Source organism: Osmerus eperlanus, chromosome 5 (assembly GCF_963692335.1).
Source record: "Osmerus eperlanus chromosome 5, fOsmEpe2.1, whole genome shotgun sequence".
NCBI lineage: Eukaryota > Metazoa > Chordata > Actinopteri > Osmeriformes > Osmeridae > Osmerus > Osmerus eperlanus.
The window spans coordinates 3,923,905-3,935,164 of record NC_085022.1 but is presented as its reverse complement, the minus strand read 5'-3'; the positions used below and the strand labels follow the sequence as shown (position 1 = coordinate 3,935,164).

Sequence of the window (11,260 nt, the reverse complement as noted above, 5' to 3'; positions counted from 1 at the left end):
ATTTACATGTTGCAGCATGGCTCAAAAAGAAGCTAGCTAGTTATCTGTGTCGTCTGCCTTCCCATATTTCCTTTGAAAATATAAAAACAAGCATGATTCATTGGGTAACCTAAGTCTAAAGATGACTACCGCCATACTTTCTGCACTTAATATTCTCATTAAACCACTCGGGGGTAAGTCAACAGTACTAGATAAGCTGGCTTTGAGTTCGTAGGTACTGCTAGCTCGCTCAACCAACACTTCCTGGTGCTGTATGGTTGAACGTTAACTTGCTCCTGAACAATGTAGTTAGCTAAACAAGCAAACATTTAATTATGCGTCTTCATGGATAGCTTCTTTTCAATGTTGTTATTGCAGGCTAGAATAGCTCTGTTTTGTGATCTGTTTATATCGAAGAGAATGTAATATTTTCTCTGTGTGGGGCACCCAGCAGAAGCCATCAGTGTTTCCTGTAGCTTCATCTATCGGGACAGTGCTCCGCAAACATCGCGTTGATTCGTTTTCGTCCATATCCATCCCCTTCAGAGGCAGCAGGGCGAAATACAAATCTCACACAGCAGGAAGCGCTCGTGGCTGCGCTGCAGACCAACCTAAATCTGTTGGAGGAGCGTCTCCATGGAGAGAGGGAGCTTGAGGAGTTGCGCGGGCTGAGGGAGGAGGTGCAGGCTAAGGCTACCTGGGTGTGTAGGAACAGCCATGACCCCACGTGGAGCTTTGTTCAGGAGGCTCTCCTGTTGCTGCTCAGCCTGTCTCGCCACCTCGCCCTGCAGCTGCAGCTGTTCAACCAAGCCCCGCCTCCAGCCGCCAGACTGCCCACCCCTGAGATGGCCCCTCCCCTCCCTCCGGACGTGCTGAGCGTGAGCCAGCAGAAGACGCTGGGCGCCGCGCTGCAGTTCGTGGTGTCACTGGGCCTCTGCCCCTACCTGGCGCCCGGGGTGGGGGTGCCCCTGGGGCGTCGCACGGCGCTGGGCTCTGTGGCGGAGGGGCTGGTGCGCGCCCACGCCGCACCTGCTCCCCAACGCCGCCTCCTCACCACCACTAGGGTCCTGCTGGAGCTGGCGGAGCTCTCCTCCCTCGCCACCCTGGTCTTCACCCGTCACCTCGGCGACGTGATGGCGGCGCTGTGCCAGCTGGGGTACCGACCCAAGCGCCACGAGGGGGCCGGGGCCAGAGAGGAAAAGGTATTACAGTTCTAATCACATGCACTGCTGGATAGTTTGTTTGATCCACCGTGTTCTACACCACTGGTATTACCAGTGTGTACCATGGAATGCAGCTGAAACTGCATAGGCTGGTCCACACAGTCTCCCTGTCGTCATGGTTACCGTGTGGCCCTCGTTGTGGTACGTAGGAACTCAGCACAGAGGAACGCCAGTCCTGTCGACAGGCCCTGCAAAGCCTTCTGGGTAAAGTCTACCAGCCAATTGTCATCAAGGAGCTGCTAATCCTCCAAGGGGGTCCCAAACAGGTAGGTTCCAGATGTGTGTGTGTGTGTGTGTGTGTGTCTGTGTGTGTGTCTCCTGAATCTAGACTGATCCCCTGTCTTCACTCTCTCGTTCCGGCTCGTCTCTCCCTCAGGCCCCTCCAGGCAGAGCGCCCGGGGGCCCCCCAGGGACGGGTGCAGGTGGTGGGGCCGTCCTGGGCCAGGCCCCCCCGTGGCTGAGGCGACTGTGTGGCCAGCTGCTGTCTGAGCGTCTGATGCAGCCTGGTGGGGTCCAGGCTGTGGTGAGGGCCGTCCTGGAGGGCAGCGCAGGTGAGAATCAGTGAGAGCAGAGCCGGCCACGGAATATTTCCTTTGATTTTCCTTCTTAGCAATCAGCAACCGTTTACATCTGTTCTCACTGTGGAAGGGGTATGTGAACCGTAAGCAGAGCGCAGGGTAGGCTTTCTCTGTAGTGAGCCCATCTGAGTGCTGCTGTCCCTGTTCTGGCCACCAGGGGGAGACTCAGACTGGAGGACGTGTGATGGGGTGGCCAGGATCCTGGCAGCCTGTCCCCAGCAGAGCCTCTCTGCAGACAGCTACTACAGGCTGGTGTGCCCCCAGGTCTGGCCCACTCTCTTCGTCACACCAGCCCAACCATGCTGTCCCACCTGGAACTGGCGCTAAATTCAAATCCCACCGGAGTTGAATTGAGAAGCGACGTCATGGCAGCTGTGTCTCGGTCTCGTCTCAGGTCGTGGAGCTGCTCCACATCAGGGACAAGATAACGGCCCAGCAGTTCCAGCGCGTGGCCACCAGGGCGGCGCTCACCATGGTCGAGGACAGGCCAGAGTTTGCCCAGCGGTACCTCCTGGACCCCCTGCTGAGCCCCCTCCAGCGGTGCAGCGGGGTCAAGGGTCAGTACCTGGTGTTGCTACTGTCTGGGTCAGGGAAATGGACTAAGCCACAAGCAAAGACAAAATGTAGACTGATAGAGATACACTGATAAACAAGGACCGATCTAGACTGTCAGAGATGGATTGGTTAAAACTTTAACTGACGGCTCTGTTCATTAAGTGTGTGTGTGTGTGTGTGTGTGTGTTAGGGGAGTGTAAAGATCAAGGCCCGGTGGAGGAGAGGGACTTGACGCGCTGTGTTGAGGATGTTTTCAAGGTGAGAGGAACACAGTCACGACCCCCCAAACTGAGCCCAGTCTGAACGGTGAACACTGATCCAGAGTGTGACATGCCCCCCCCCCCAGGTGTGCGTTGTGGGGAACCGCCCGTCCCCGGTCCTGCTGGAGGCCCTGGGAGGCCTGGTTCCTGTCCTCTTCGCCCTGTTCTGTTTCACCAAGCAGAATGTCTCCCACCTCCGGTCAGTTCTCTCTCTCTTCCTCCCTCTCATCCTCCTGCTCTCTCCATCCTCCCCCTCCTGCTCTATCCTTCCTCCCTCTCCATCCTCCCCCCCCTGCTCTCTCCATCCTCCCCCTCCTGCTCTCTCCATCCTCCTCCTCCTGCTCTCACCTCTGCTCCAGGGGGTTTCTGGACTCAACCTTTCTTTGATTCCGTCATCAGGCTACTTGCTGGTGTTTACTTCTGTGTTGAAGGTCCTGGGTCATGTTGCGAGTCTAATGTTTGTGTTTGCATACTTGCTCCTTAGTGCCCCCTGCCAGGAGATTCTGCTGTGGTACCTGACCCACTGTGACCCCCCCGCGGCCCTGGCTGTGCTGAGGAAGCTGTCTGGTCTGGGAGGGGCGGCGGGCGGGGGGGCCGGGGGCGTGGCCCCACGGTTCACCTTCTGCCCTGGCAGCGAGGGAGGGGCCAAGGTCACCGCCCAGGAAAACAGCAGGTGACCATAACACGTCTCAAACCGAAACCCAGTGTCACTAGAACCCAGCAGTACCAGAACCCACAGTCAGTAGAACGTATAATCCCTAGAACTACACTTCCTTGCGCCCACTTTAAGTAGAACAAATAACAACTGGATCTGGATCTAAAACCAGCATTGTTATGTTTCCCCCTCCCTGTGTCAGTGACGAGGACGAGGCCCTGTACGAGAGGCTGTCTGGGGAGCAGTGGAGGCTGGAGTGTCTGGTCCAGCTGCTGGGACAGCTGAAGGACAGCATCCTGCCGGGGGAGCTCTTCCTGGGGCTTCTGCAGGTATTGGAGCCCCCACCCTCCATGGAGCCCCTACTGTGCCTGGATTAAGGGCGTCTTAAGTGGCTATGGCCCCCTTGGCATCCAGAGCCGGGGGAAGGTTCTGGATCTCTGACCTGGGTTCCCTGCGTCTTAGGAGCTGACTTCCTGGGCCGCGGAGGAAGAGGCAGAGGAGGAGCAGGAAGTGGACGTGTCGGCCATGACTCTGCTGGAGGCGGAGCAGCATCGTGAGGGGCGTGTGGAGGGGCGGGGTCACAGGCTGGCGCTGCTGCAGCTGCTGGCTGTTCTGTCGGAGGGCCTACCACACACACTGTTGCTCCGCGAGCCCACCCAGGTGACACACGTACACACACACACACACACCTCTCACCAGCGTAGACTGGACCCCCAGTACTGTGGAGCAGTGTCGGAGTGAACAGCAGCAGAACTCCAGTACCAGTACACAGCCTGGAGGAAACCAGGCCACGCTGAGTCATGCTTGACCTAATAATAGTCTATTTTATCTGGGATGAGGAGGAGAAGTAGGTAGAGGAGGAGGGGAGACCTAACATGGTGCGGTGTTTTGTGTGGTGTGTGTGTGTGTGTGTTGCGGTGTGTCACCGGTCTGACAGGAAGCAGTACCTCCCAGATTAGGGGTCACCATGTCTCCTGGCCTTAGTGATAAGCTCTTATATTTAGACATCTTATCTCTGCAGAGTGCAGCCAGACACTTTTGTTGCCAAGAATTTCCTTTGCGCTCGAACAAAGTGGAGAAAGTGTCAGTGGTGCGCCTGTCAACCTATTTTTACTTGTCACTTAGGTGTCTGTCTGTCTGGCCGTCTGGTGTCTAGCTTTGGTTTCTTTCTGTCTGTCTGTCCCAGGTGGTGGTGTTCATGGAGTCCCTGCTCCAGCGAGCCTGTGTGGGTCTGGCTCAGGGTCCTGGTACCGAGGGCCCAGTGGAGAGCCAGACCCTCAGAATGGGGATAGGCCTGGTGGCTGCCATGCTGTCTGGACCTCAGGTACTGGACGCCCCCCTCTCTCTCCCTCTGTGTGTGGACAAACTCTCTCTGTCCTCCCTTTTTTTGCTTTTCTCTCACTCTTGATACATCATATGCCTCGTTCAAATGCCTCTCTCACCCTCCACCCCCTCTCCTTACCCCTCTCCTCCTCTCCTTACCCCTGTCCTCCTCTCCTCCTCTCCTTACCCCTCTCCTCCTCTCCTCCTCTCCTTACCCCTCTCCTCCTCTCCTTACCCCTGTCCTCCTCTCCTCCTCTCCTTACCCCTGTCCTCCTCTCCTCCTCTCCTTACCCCTGTCCTCCTCTCCTCCTCTCCTTACCCCTGTCCTCCTCTCCTCCTCTCCTTACCCCTGTCCTCCTCTCCTCCTCTCCTTACCCCTGTCCTCCTCTCCTCCTCTCCTTACCCCTGTCCTCCTCTCCTCCTCTCCTTACCCCTGTCCTCCTCTCCTCCTCTCCTTACCCCTGTCCTCCTCTCCTCCTCTCCTTACCCCTGTCCTCCTCTCCTCCTCTCCTTACCCCTGTCCTCCTCTCCTTACCCCTCTCCTCCTCTCCTCCTCTCCTTACCCCTGTCCTCCTCTCCTCCTCTCCTTACCCCTGTCCTCCTCTCCTCCTCTCCTTACCCCTGTCCTCCTCTCCTTACCCCTCTCCTCCTCTCCTCCTCTCCTTACCCCTCTCCTCCTCTCCTTACCCCTCTCCTCCTCTCCTTACCCCTGTCCTCCTCTCCCCCTCCCTCCTCAGCTGAAGGGGGAGGATTACTCCTCCATGTCCAGGCTCCTCCCCCCCCTGGAGGAGCTATCCCAGAAGCACCCTGACCGGGTCATCCAGGAGCTGGCGTCCGACCTGCGGGCCGTCATTGCCACGCACGGCGCCTACCGCCCGGACAACCTCGCGCACGCCCCCCGGCGACAAGACCACGCCCCTCAAACTCACAGGACCCATGTTCAAGGAAGGCCCCAGTCCAGCCAATCAGACACATCCAGCCCCCAGTCACAGACCAGCCAATCCGACGCCTCCATGGCTGCAGCACCACAGACGCACATCTCCAACCTAACCACACCCTCCCCACACACAGGCAAACCTCCACCCCAGCCCCCCAGAACCCAGCCCCCCCATGCCTGGAGTCCCTCACCAGCCCAGAGCGGAGCCCCCCGCCCTGGGCAGACAGCACCGCTCCAGACCCCCAGGGGGTCAGCTGGAGGTGGGGTCGGTCCTGACAGGGGGCCGTCAGAAGGACGTGGGCTGAGCAGCGGCCCCCTGAGTATGAGCTTCTCTGATTGGCTGCTGGAGGCGTGTGACCCTGATGTGCCCACCAGGGCGGTGGCATTGAGGGCCGTGACCTGGCTGGTGGTGGAGAGGGACGCCGAGGCCGTCCAGGCCCAGGACAAGCTCCTCTCGGTGGGTAGATCTTCCAGTCTGCTAGCTCCAGTCCTGGGAGCCTGGAAGTGTGAGGCTGCGTGGGTCCACGTGTTTGGGTCTGTGCATGTCTGTGTGTGTGCGAGAAGGAGCCTATGTTTAATGGATGAGGAGATCACATCAGAGCCCTGAGGGGGACAGAGACAGTGGTCTTCTCTGGGGGGGGGGGGGGTCGTCCCTGGGGACTAGTTAACATGGCGGAGGTAGACCATGCAGGGGGGGAGCCACCAGCTCACCACCTCATTTACTATGCTCTGTAATGAGAATCCCCTCTGTGTGTGCCATCCTTCACCTCAGATCACTGCCCACACGCACACAGGCACAAACAAAGACACACACACAGGCACAAACAAAGACAAACACACACACAGGCACAAACAAAGACAAACACACACACACAGGCACAAACAAAGCCACACACACACACACACCTCATTATTGAGGCCTCATACCTGATAGACAGAGGGATTAAGAGACTCTTCCTGGTATTCTGTTTCCCTTTGTGTCTTGTCACATGTCCTGGGCCATGTTGGGTCCATTGTATCAGTGTGGTGTGGATATACCATGTATGTACCTATACATGTTTCTGGTTTGGTTTCTTGCAGCTGTTCCTTGAGAACTTGGATCACGAGGACTCTTTTGTGTACCTGTCTGCTATTCAAGGTGAGAGGATTCTAGATGGTTCTAGAAGGTTTATATAAGACCGGCTGTCTCTTGTTCTGCCCACTGTAAAATGACGACTACAAAGAAAGAGAGGTGGTTACCGTGGAGATGTTGTCTTCTCTGCAGGTTTGGCGGTGCTTGCAGACTCCTACCCAGAAAAGATCCTGCAAAGGCTTCTGGGAGAGTACGACCCCTCCCCCCTGTCCGGTCCCCCGCCCCAGACCCCCCCAGACCCCCCCAGGAGTCTGGAGACACGCCTCAAAGTGGGAGAGGTTCTGATGAGGGCCAGCCGGGCCATGGGTGAGCACACACACACACACCCACAGACACGCACCCACCCACATCCCCTTCATATCCAAGCCGCAGCCTGGAAGATGGCCCGCTAGACCAGTGAAAGCAGATGGATGTTCTGATATGCTGAAGTGACCGGTGATGGGAGGGACCCCAGCTAGCCACAACCATGCAGTTAACACAGCGTTAATGGAGGGGTGGGTCTCAATGAGCTTTTGAGCTCGTTGTCTCAGAGACTGTGGTTGTGTTTGTGCTTGCTCATGTGTGTGGCCTTTCTTATTCAGAACATGTTCATGTGTGTGTGTGTGGTATCTGTGCAGAAGTGTCAGACAGTTGCTCTCACCAAGCTATAAAACTGACAACAGACAGTACAGGCTTGTTCTAATCTTAACTTTCTGTTTCGAAGGGAGTTCGAAATATATTTCTGTTAAGTGATTCCTTGTTCCACCGTGTGTGTGTGCGTGTGTGTGTGTGTTAGAGAGAGTGTGTGTGTGTATTGCTGCCTCCCCTCTCTCTGTGGTTGCCGGCCAGACAGCAATCGTACCATTTCTCCAGACAGAAGAGGGGTTCTTTAAACCAGACAGTCCCTGGCCTGACTCCCTGGCCCCACAGACGCCACTCTTAACAGTCCAGCAGCTGCTAGCTTTGTCCCAGGCCTCTCTCCTACCTCTACAGCCCCCTTGTGGACACGCAGAACGCCCCAGCCTCTATCCTAGGGTACCTCCACAGCCTGGGATGGGGGTGGGGGGGGGGGGGGGGGGTTGTACAGGAACAGATGTCCAGGGGAACAAAGGATTTGCACCACACGTCCTTTAAACCCTCTTATGCGTGCGCTCACACACACACACCTGTTTTCTCTTTAATTAAGGCAAGGATTGCTGTGAAAGTCCAGGAACTAAAGAAAGGGCTGCTCATAGTGTATCTGTGTGTGAGCAGTAGAACCAGCTGGACGTGTCCCATGCCTTCACACCCAGCTGCCCCCCCACCCACCCCCCCACCCGGCCCTGTCACCTGACCTCTCCAGGACTTGGCCAAGTCCGGGCAGCAATGACCAGTGTGTGTCAGCAGGGGGCTTAGTGAAAGATGTCAACACACACACACAAGCACACACACACACATTTAAATAGGCAGTCTCTTACTCTGAGGACTTTCCTCCATGCTGTTAGAATCAGAAGGAGCAGCTGAAAGACCCTGCTGTTACCTCTGCAGAAGTGTGACTCAGCAGTTGAGAGAGAGAGAGAAGGAGAGAGGGAGCAAAGGAGAGAAGGCGAGAAGGCGAGAGGGAGAGAGGGACAATGGGAGAGAGGGACAGATGAAGGGAGGGCAAGCAAGGCAAATAGAGAATGACTGAAAGAGAGCGCTCACCACCTTGAAGGCTTGGCAGGCAGGGTTATGTCGTGCTGCTTACACACACACGCGCATACGCGCCCACACACACACACACACACAATCCAACCCTGCTAAAGGCCCTTCAAACCAGATCCTAACAACTAGCTGGTCGATCGATCAGACACAGCTGGTGTTATGAGTCCCCTTTGACCTTTCCTTCGTTTGACCCGAGCCTCCACCCATCCTCTGTCGTCCAGGTGAGCTGGCCCCCCATCTGGGGCGCCCCCTGCTGGTGGTGTTCCTGAGGGGCACCAGGGACGAGGACCACAGCGTGCGAGCCAGCTGCCTCGCCAACCTGGGGGAGCTTTGCCAGCGGCTGGACTACGCCCTGGGGCCCTTGGTACAGGAGGTGAGCAACCAGCCTGCCTGCTGTCATCCATCCACCTGTCTGCTCCTCTGTGTGTGTGTGTGTGTGTGTGTGTGTGTGTGTGCGTGTGTGTGTGTGTGTGAGTCTAGGAGGTCATCGTGGGGGGGGGGTCAGCGTCAGGGAGCAGCAGGTGTAGCCTAGGTGAAAGGTCGTGGGCTCGGTTTGTCCTGGTCTCTCTGCCCCTCTGCGACAACTTCCTCCCACACGGCACCCTTCACAAGCCCCGCCCCCATTGCTGAGGTCTGCTCTTTATTGGTGGGGGGAACGGGAGGGGAGGGGCTGCCATGTAAACGCAGGTTCAGCAAATGTCTTAGTTGGCAGAAAGATGGCATGTGTGTTACGTGTGCTATGTGTGTGAGTGGTGTGTGTGTCCCTGGCTCCTGTTGCTGTAGTCACCGGCATATATAAATCTGGTGTGTGTGTGTACGAGGGGTGTGTGTGTGTACGTACCGTGGCTCGCCGTCATGAATAAGCAGCTCTGTCAGTAAGAGGAACAGGGATGCTTATTCATGAGGCCTTCTGCTACTGCCGAGTCCTTCACTCTCCAGCTGTGTGTGTGTGTGTGTGTGTGTGTGCGTGCGTGCGTGCGTGCGCGTGCGCGTGTGCTTGCTCGTAAGAGAGAGAGTACGTTAGCATGTCTTGTCCTTCCATCGATTAGTCCACTGGCAGTGGTCTGACCTCAGCACTGTAGAGCCCATAGCTCACCATGCTGTATCAAGCTGTTTGCACCATCCTCCTCTGGGTAGCCTTATCTCTCTCTGTGTGTGTGTGTGTGTCCCCCCAGCTGAGTACCTGTTTGACATCCCTGATAAAGAGCGAGAAGGAGGCGGAGGTGAGGAGAGCAGCTGTCCATGTGATCACCTTGCTGCTTAGGGGCCTGAGTCACAAAACCACCCAGGTATGGAACCACACACACGCATGCATGCAGACACAGGCACACTCGCACAGATACCCACACACGCATGCATGCAGACACAGGCACACTCGCACAGATACCCAAACACGCATGCATGCAGACACAGGCACACTCGCACAGATACCCACACACGCATGCATGCAGACACAGGCACACTCGCACAGATACCCACACACGCATGCATGCAGACACAGGCACACTCGCACAGATACCCACACACGCATGCATGCAGACACAGGCACACTCGCACAGATACCCACACACACATGCATGCAGACGCATGCACAGGCATACACACACACATGCATGTAGACGCATGCGCAGGCACACACATGCATGCAGACGCATGCGCAGGCACACACACACACATGCATGCAGACGCATGCGCAGGCACACACACACATGACCCAACCACACACTTTGTGTGTGTGTGTGCTCAGTGTTATTGTACAAACAGGGCCAAGAAGCCTATAGCTCAGGTAGACCATAGAAGACATTCCCCACGTCGCCATGGCGTCGTAGTGTACACACGCTTTTCAGGAAACCAATCGGTTGACAGGATGAAATACAAGTGAGAGGAAGAGCAGAGGAATGCCTCGGTAGTGGTGCCAGAAGCTGTTTCCAGCCTGGCTGTGTGGATAGCAGCCCGGATGGGAAGGGCCTCTCGGTTCCTAGAGCTCCAGCCTGTTGTTTGACATGGCCGGGCCTGTAATCTGGTCCGGTTTTCCCTCCCTCCCTCGCCGTCTCTGTGATAACAGGGCCGTCGGCAGGAAGGAAGGCCCGGCCCTCGCAGCCTGTCTCAGACGCGAGGGCGGGCCGTAGATCAGCCTCGGCGCCGCCTGCCACGTTAAGGGCCGCGGTGACCATGGGAAGGGTTCTTCACAGCTCAGTGGGTGTTACTGTTCCCGTCTGAACCCGGCCTGGGAAACGGGCTGTCGCGTTCAGGCCTAGCTAGAAGGGGAGGGGGTCAGGTCTGTGTAGGTAAGGTGTGTCTGTGTGTGTGTGGATCTGTTTAGGTGAGGGGGGGGGGGCAGGTCTGTCCAGGTGAGAGAGAGGGGGGGTGGCAAATCTCTCCAGGTGAGGGGGCCAGGTCTGTCCAGGTGAAGGGGCCTGTCATTAGGGCCCTGGCTTTCAGCTGGCGAGCTGGTATAATGACACAGCAGAGTTGAGGAGAGTCTGACAGGGCAAGCCGGGCCTGACCCCACACCTGAGGACAGGAGGACCAGACCTCTCTCTCCTCCTCTCGCCCTCTGATCTGGTCCCCTGCACCCCCACGCCTCCCTCTCTCCCCAGGTCCTGAGTGAGGTTCTGCTGGACCTGTACCGGGCTCTGAAGTGGGCGGTGCGGTCTGACCGCGACCCCGTCACGGTGCTCCACGCCCAGCTGGCCCTGGAGGAGCTCGATGACATCATGAAGACGTACCTCTTCCCCCGGCAGAAACTGGAGAAGAAGATTGTGGTCCTGCCCTGAGAACAGCTGGCCTGGACACAGAGGGACTAACATAAGTCACCTCCATAATGACACAGGCCGAGCTTGTGTAGACACATATCTTCACCTTTTCTGCGTGAACCCAAACCTAAAGGCTTTTGATCATGAATTCAGTTAATCCACCACCTACACAGCAGACAATAAACTATTTTGAAACTAAA

General features: G+C 56.9%; 1 protein-coding gene across 1 annotated transcript; it reads left to right on the top strand.

Moving 5' to 3' along the window:
• tango6 (transport and golgi organization 6 homolog (Drosophila)) lies at positions 1-11,260 on the top strand. Its single transcript, XM_062461159.1, has 18 exons — positions 1-173; positions 526-1,181; positions 1,352-1,468; positions 1,579-1,753; positions 1,938-2,044; positions 2,175-2,337; positions 2,526-2,593; positions 2,682-2,794; positions 3,080-3,268; positions 3,453-3,579; positions 3,713-3,910; positions 4,437-4,574; positions 5,311-5,967; positions 6,591-6,648; positions 6,775-6,948; positions 8,526-8,677; positions 9,480-9,593; positions 10,905-11,260. Exons 1-18 carry the CDS (start codon positions 122-124, stop codon positions 11,079-11,081), a joined length of 3,435 nt encoding a protein of 1,144 aa, XP_062317143.1. The 5' UTR covers positions 1-121; the 3' UTR covers positions 11,082-11,260.